General features: G+C 35.6%; 2 protein-coding genes across 2 annotated transcripts; both read right to left on the reverse strand.

The window, feature by feature from the left end:
• Positions 1 to 438: 438 nt before the first annotated feature.
• LOC103842456 lies at positions 439 to 1,788 on the reverse strand. Its single transcript, XM_009119078.3, has one exon. The coding sequence runs from the start codon at positions 1,560 to 1,562 to the stop codon at positions 666 to 668; it is 897 nt and encodes a 298-aa protein (XP_009117326.1). The 5' UTR covers positions 1,563 to 1,788; the 3' UTR covers positions 439 to 665.
• A 123-nt stretch (positions 1,789 to 1,911) lies between these two features.
• LOC117128433 (putative nuclease HARBI1) lies at positions 1,912 to 6,620 on the reverse strand. The gene has a single exon (XM_033280790.1). It carries the CDS (start codon positions 3,375 to 3,377, stop codon positions 2,094 to 2,096), a length of 1,284 nt encoding a protein of 427 aa, XP_033136681.1. The 5' UTR covers positions 3,378 to 6,620; the 3' UTR covers positions 1,912 to 2,093.
• Between the last annotated feature and the right edge of the window lie 653 nt (positions 6,621 to 7,273).

The raw sequence follows: 7,273 nt of genomic DNA on the forward strand, positions 1-7,273 counted from the left end.
CAGAAAATAACACTTTTAGTCAAAATGTTAAAAAAGATCATGTTAGCAAAATAACTTTATTCAAGAAAGATTATATCATTTCTAGTCAGAATGTTCCAACAATAAAATCAGCATTTTACTAAATAGAGTACCCAAAAAGCATTTTATCATATAATTTTAGCAGAACACAAATTTAAGAGTAATTTTGGCAATCTTTTGATTTAATATTAGTAAGAGATAAGCTTTATGCGCATTGACGCCTTAGTAGAAAGCATCGAAAACACTCGTTTTGTGTATGTTGTCATGTGCTGAAGCGATTATGACATTGCCAAACCTCACCTTGCACCATGGCCACATAACCGAACACTTTTATAAAACCCAAGATAAGAAGTTAACTTGCTACAAAGCCAGTTTAACTTCCTTGACAACATGCCTACACTGTCTGTGCCTCTCAAATTGTGTTGACGTAAAATACGGATTTAAAATTTTAACCAAAGTAAATATATCAAACATTTACACGTCCAATAACCAATTTCTCATTACAAAACCAAACTCGACCTATCTCCTAAAAACCACCAAAATAAAATTTATTTTCATCTAAACCATAGACAACATTAGTCATCTACATAACTAACTTATGTGTTGCAAAAAAAAAAAAACTTATCAACTTTTAGCTAATCCAACGGTCACGGCTCTTGAGAATAAAGCAGAGCCCTCAACGTCGTTACCTCTCCGCCTTTCCGATAATCTTCATCCTCCGTACACGTGTCCTCATCTACACCGTCCATCACCATCATCTCGCGGACTTCGTCTTCTTTCCATCCCGCCTCTCTCAGCTTCCAAAACGCGTCGTCCAAACACGCCCTTATCCTCTCGTCGCAGCTCAAAGCGCTCCACCACCCGCGCGTGGGACCACGCGCCACCATCATCCTCCCTCTCTCCGCCACGTCAGTCCAAAATTCCACTCGACGCCGTCGTCGCGAACCACCGGAATCCCGAATCTCGTCGGATCCGTTCAGTCCTTGGAGAAACCCAGCAACGTCGCAGCTCAGAACGGTAACTCCGTCGCCGTCGATTCGAAACACAGGGTTTCCCGCCAAATTCGGCGTCGTCGAAGGGACGTAGAAGTTCTCGTAGACGGGGACGAGCACCGGAGCGAACTCCACGAACTTTTTAACGAGCGACAAAGCCTCCGCGTCGGACCCGGGTCGGGTTCCCCAAGAATCGACCCAGAATCCGTTTCTGACGACGAGTTTGGAGACATGAAGAAGAGGGAGATTGAAGAGGAGGAGGAGGTTATTCCGGGTTGACCCGGATCGCCAATTGGGGAACTTGGTACCCACGGGAAGACCCGTCTGAAGAATCGAACGGAGATCAAGAGGGAAGGAGATGCCGATAGAAGATTCAACGGCTGAGATCTCTTGATTGGTGAGCCCAGGTGAAACATCGAGACCGGTTAGAGATTTCAAATGGTTAATCGTGGTTTTGCAGTAAACCGGTATCGGAGGCTTAACAGAGGATCGAATAGGATCGGTAGTTATGTAACTGAGAGGGCTGATTATTCCGGGAAGACGATGATTCATCTTTTGTACTAAGCTGAAACTAGTCAAGACAAGAGATGTGTTATTTATAAGGAAGAGAGAATCAAATCTAATGTCTTGACAAAATTGAGTGGATGATTATGGGAAGTTACGTTAATTGGAAACAGTGATTTTCTATCATACGACGAAGTGAATAAGAGGAAACTAAATCGTGTTTATGTTTATTAAAGGTAAAGATAAATGCGTGTGAATCTTACAGCTATTAGAGCATGATTATTGCAAGGACTAATTGCAAAGTCCTTACAATAAAAAAATGTTATTTTGTGGTTAAGGACAATAGTTAAGGACAATTGTCAATAATTAGATTATTGGTAGGACTTTCTAAAGTTTCTTAGCTAAATAATTATTTATTTAAGTAAGTAATGACATATAAAAGGAAAATTTAAAATAAAACATATAAAACATTATTAAAACTGAAAATATGAAAAAATTACAAAGTTGGAAAAAAAAATACAAACATGAAAAAAAACAGGAACATACATTTTATTTAGTTATTTTTCCGTCCAAATTTTTCTAAACATCGTAGTTATTCGGGAGATTTCCAAATTTATCCCATATATTTTCAATCAAATCTTTTTTTAATTGTTGATGGCTTTGTTTATCCCGAACTTCTGCTCGACGACCCAATATAGTACCGAGATTTGTACTCCTCCTGACTACAAATGTAGGATCCACATCTTCTCCTTGTTGAAATTCTGAAGCGTGCTGAGTGTATGAACCTCGTTCATTTTCGACAATCATATTATGAAGTATTATACATGCTTTCATAATATTTCCTATTTTATTTTTATCCCATAAATTAGATGGATTTCTAACAACTGCGAATCTTGCTTGCAGAACTCCGAAGGCGCGCTCAACATCTTTTCGCACGGCTTCTTGTTTTTTAGCAAATAAACTATTTTTTGGACCTTGCGGGAGTCGGATAGATTGAATAAAAGTAGCCCATTTGGGATAAATACCATCCGCCAGATAGTAACCCAAATGGTACTCAGTTCCGTTGACATAGAAATTGACTTCCGGAGCGTTTCCGTTTATAATTTCATCAAAAACAGGTGAACGGTCAAGAATATTAAGATCGTTCATTGTACCTGGAGCTCCAAAAAACGCGTGCCATATCCAGAGGTCCTGTGAAGCTACCGCCTCCAACACAATTGTTGGTTTTTCGGTTCCTCGTGAATACATACCTTTCCAAGCGGTGGGGCAATTCTTCCACTGCCAATGCATGCAATCGATGCTTCCAACCATCCCTGGAAATCCACGTTCTTCTCCAATATGGAGTAGTCTTTCCAGATCCTCCGGGGTGGGACGTCTAAGATATTCATCGCCAAACAACTGGACAATTCCGGCGGTAAATTGATACAAACATTTCCGAGCTGTAGTTTCACCAATTCGTACATACTCGTCAACTGTATCAGACCCACCACCATACGCCAATTGACGAATTGCAGCGGTACATTTTTGTAGCGGAGATAGACTAGCCCGTCCGACAGCATCTTCGCATTGTTGAAAATACTCTACTTCTGTAGCGAGACGATGCACAATACGCAAGAACAATGGTTTGGTCATTCGAAATCGCCGACGGAAAATATTAGGAGGATATGTTGGAGTTTCAGAAAAGTAATCATTCCAAAGCTGAATGTGACCTTTTTCCCGGTTTCTCTCAATATAAATGCGTTTTTTTCTCTCTTTTGGTTCGGGAATATTATCAGGGATTTGAAAGCATTCTTCAACTAGAGTTTCAAATTCATTATCATCATCATCATCATTATGATAATGATAATGGGAAGAAGATGCCATAAACAATTTTTAAAGGAGAGAAATTGTTTTGAGAATAGATTGAGAAGTGGTGATTTTCAAAGAAATAAACGCACACTTCTAATTATAGGATTTGAGAAGTGGTGCATTTTTGTATTTACTGACTGCTGTAAACTCACGGGATAGCAAAGAGGGGATGGTGAATATCAGTACAAAGTCACAGGATCATATTGAGAGGAAGGAGATGTCGGTAGTATAGGTAAGTCACGGGGTCAAACCAAAAGCCACATGCATTACACATAAATAATTCAAACTTGATACATTACACATAACGCCAATTAAGTCATTACATAAGCTTAACATTACACATTACACATAATCCATAATACATCCTAGATCATGTAAAATAGACGAGACCATGACTAACAAACCATTAAGCAGCCTATTATGACTACCACAATCACGAGTAGACCTACAACGTATTGAAAGCCAAAGCCAAAGGAAGAGGTTGATTTCTTATTACCTATGTCGGACACGATCTTATCTAGCCTCACCAGTTTTTGCTCAGTCTCGTATTGGTGATCCTTAAGAAGGTTAAGCTCTGTCCCGTAGTCACTCATACCGGCAAGATAATCAACCTTCTCAGCCAACTGAAGTGTGAGAATCCCGGGCTCTCATCTCCTCCATTACAGCTTGGTCCCACCATTTCCATACATGGCAATCACCATCATCTACATTCGCACACGTATAGTATAATCTCCCTTGATTGTTTCTACTCAGAGATGTTGCAAGAAGTGGACGCGCACCGCAGTAACATGTTTGAGGGAATCCGAACTCGACCTCGGGTTGAGGAGGGAACTGAACCGTCGTTCGCTGTGTGTGAAGCTCAGCTTGGTCCTGACGAATAAGCTCTTCTGTTTCGCTGAACCCACTGTCAGCTGCATTGTCACCGTACGCCTCAGATGAGGAAGGCTGAGAGTAGCTGTAATCAAGTCCCATGTTAACCTGCAAAAAAAAATTGATAAGGTTAATACATATACAAGCTTAACATAACCACAAAACAGGATTTTAAAATGATTCATTAATAAGTGAAATAAGCGGAAGTAAACAAGACATAGGCATGATTAACATAACTGATTCATTAATAACGATAGTAAAATGCCATAAACAAGGAGTACATTCATCAAGTTGAAGACATAGAACGGAATTTAAAGATAAAACAAATAACTTAGGACATAATTTATAAATTTAAAACATAGCTAGGGAATAGTTCTCAGAAATAAGCGGCTAGAAGCTTATTCTTGACCACTTCTTCAGCCTCACTAAGGGGTTCATTTCTGGCGAGCAGTGTGTCTAGAATGGCCAGCTTTGAAAGTTTCTCCTTCATCGCCAAATCTTCCTTCCTCCTTTCCAAAATGGTGGTAACCTCAGCCATAGACCTCCCGTGACCATTAGTCTTTTTAGCTTTAGCAGCCTTGATACCTTCAGGTCGAGTCTCACTATCAACAACATTCGCTTGGGAACTTTCCGCAGCGGATTTTCTCTTTGAACTTCCCGTGAGTTTACAAGTGTTAAGGCTAATGATCTATATTAAATTATTAAATAAATATTTTGACATTTAAAAATTAAATAATTACCTTTTTCAACACACCCAAACATGTGTAGATGGATTCATTAATATACTTGAAACAAAGTTTTTTTGATCAATTATTCTAAAGCTGTAACTGTTATTATTCCCCAAAGAAATGTAATTGTATTTTTTTTTTAATCCAGAAGATCCAAAGTTGAATTTTTTATTGTCAGCAAGATCCAAAGTTGAATATTTAGAAGAAATTATGGGAAATGACCAATTAAGCAAGTAGGTATGGTCAAAATATCTTGACTAAAAAACTTAATTAAGCTGACTCTGAATCAGGACTGATTCTGAAATTTAAAGAGCCATAGAGGATTTATGAAAGATTTTAACTAATTTTTTATTTTTACAAATTTAGGGATACAAATTTTTTTTTGAAGAGTTTATATCGATTTTTCTTCAAAGAATTTGGAGCCTTAGACCATTGTTTCATTTGGATTTGTCCAGGACGGATCTTTAATCCGAATTGAAAGTTTCTAATCGGTTTGTCTCTAGATTGATATACAAAAAGAACTAGTATTAAATTAGATTTAAGGTGAAAACTGATGAATAGTTAAGAATTTCTTAAAAGTTTATTGTTGTATTTGTACTAATGTATACACAAAATCTTGAACCTGAATAGATTTAGTTAAATTCGGTCAATCCAATTATTTTTTACCTATTTGAAAATACATACTTAGAATAACTTTAAATAGTTTGAATATAAAATATTTGTTATTTTTAGGTATAATAACCAACTAAACCATAAAAATTTTAAAAATATTTGAGAAGTTTTAAATCAATTAATTTTAAAAAATAAATAAAAAGTTATTAAAAAGTAGGACATAATGTTTTATAGTGTTTAGACACATGATCATTTGTTGTGTTGTTTTAAAACAGATTTAGTAGTCTAATGTTATTTTCCATAACTAGAATATTGAATTTAACTATATAGTAGAGAGTATATTAATTTCAAAACTTACAAAAAGATTTAGTCTTTAATAATGATTCTGTTTTAATAAGAGAGATATCAATATCCAACATCCAACAAGTATTCATATAAAAAACTGGTCTCAAACAAATGAACGTAACTGACCTAAAAGAAATAAATACTTAAATGGATTTTATGATATTAAAATAATTAGAAATTAAAAATTGATGTAAATCAAAACAAATATTTGACTACCTTTACGAAGAAATGTCCTCAAAAGACTTTATATTTTGAAGATTGCTATGTCACCTGGTTTAATTAATAGAATAATTTTTGCGACGTAAGAAAAAAAAATATTTGAGAAACTTACCTTTAAAAGTATTTATAACTCATGATCCTTAAAGCTAAAAATGCATAAAATAAATTGAAGTGCAATTGGCCGATAATTACGCATAATGGATTCATCTCGTCACTTTATCATGTACTAGGGTCGGTCCGTCCTACGGACGAGATATTAGTTAATTTGATATTCACTAAATGCTCGAGTTGAAATTTGTTTTAAGATTCAAGAATTTGGTTCTCTGTTATGTGTTACTTATTAGTATGCGGTGGTATAGTTGTTTTTCAATTATTCTTGTTTTGGTATTGTATCAAATTAATTAATTGTCCAACTCATAATTATAGATGTACAAATGTAGATTTGTGATAAAGTTTGATGACAATACTGTTTTTTTTTTAATTTTTATTCATAGTGGAGTGTGCATGTGTCAGAAAGAGGCCTATATCAACTTTTATGTTTTTGCGTATGGATTTTTAATATATATTATTTTGTATAATGCATACTTGCTCAACAACATTTGCTTGTAGACTAAAAAAACTGTTTTCTATATTTTTAAAAGAGAAAATATTTAGTCTAGAATATAACATGTACATATGTATTGACTATATATAGAAATTGGGTGTTATTTTAAAATGACATATGTATAGAAGTTTTTCAACCATTACTTCACTGGCACAAAACATTTATAATTGCAAATACTTTCTTTTAAAAGCAAAACTAATAAAAGCGTGTACAACAAATGTATTTTGATATATATTATATACATCAAGTTATAAAGGTTGGAAACATTGCAAAACTGTTTGGAGCAAAGTTTTTAACTTCACGATCTTCATCTTGACGTCAGTTTAGTACCGGCCCTGGCCACAAGCAGAAGAAGCATGAGCTTCCAGCCGATACGATAATAAGTATTTTCGCGGCCACATATTTACAAAAAGTGACTTTAGCCTAGTGGTTCTAAGAGAAATTACCAGTGTTGGAAGTGCTGGGTTCAATTATCTCTGACAGCCTTTTGTTTAATTTTGCCCCCAAATATAAAATGGGACACGTGTTACTCC

This window comes from Brassica rapa, chromosome A09, assembly GCF_000309985.2.
Source record: "Brassica rapa cultivar Chiifu-401-42 chromosome A09, CAAS_Brap_v3.01, whole genome shotgun sequence".
NCBI lineage: Eukaryota > Viridiplantae > Streptophyta > Magnoliopsida > Brassicales > Brassicaceae > Brassica > Brassica rapa.

Excerpts from the sequence above, each read along its gene's own strand:
- LOC103842456 (XM_009119078.3), bottom strand. The coding sequence starts at position 1,562 with ATGAATCATCGTCTTCCCGGAATAATCAGCCCTCTCAGTTACATAACT.
- LOC117128433 (XM_033280790.1), bottom strand. The coding sequence starts at position 3,377 with ATGGCATCTTCTTCCCATTATCATTATCATAATGATGATGATGATGAT.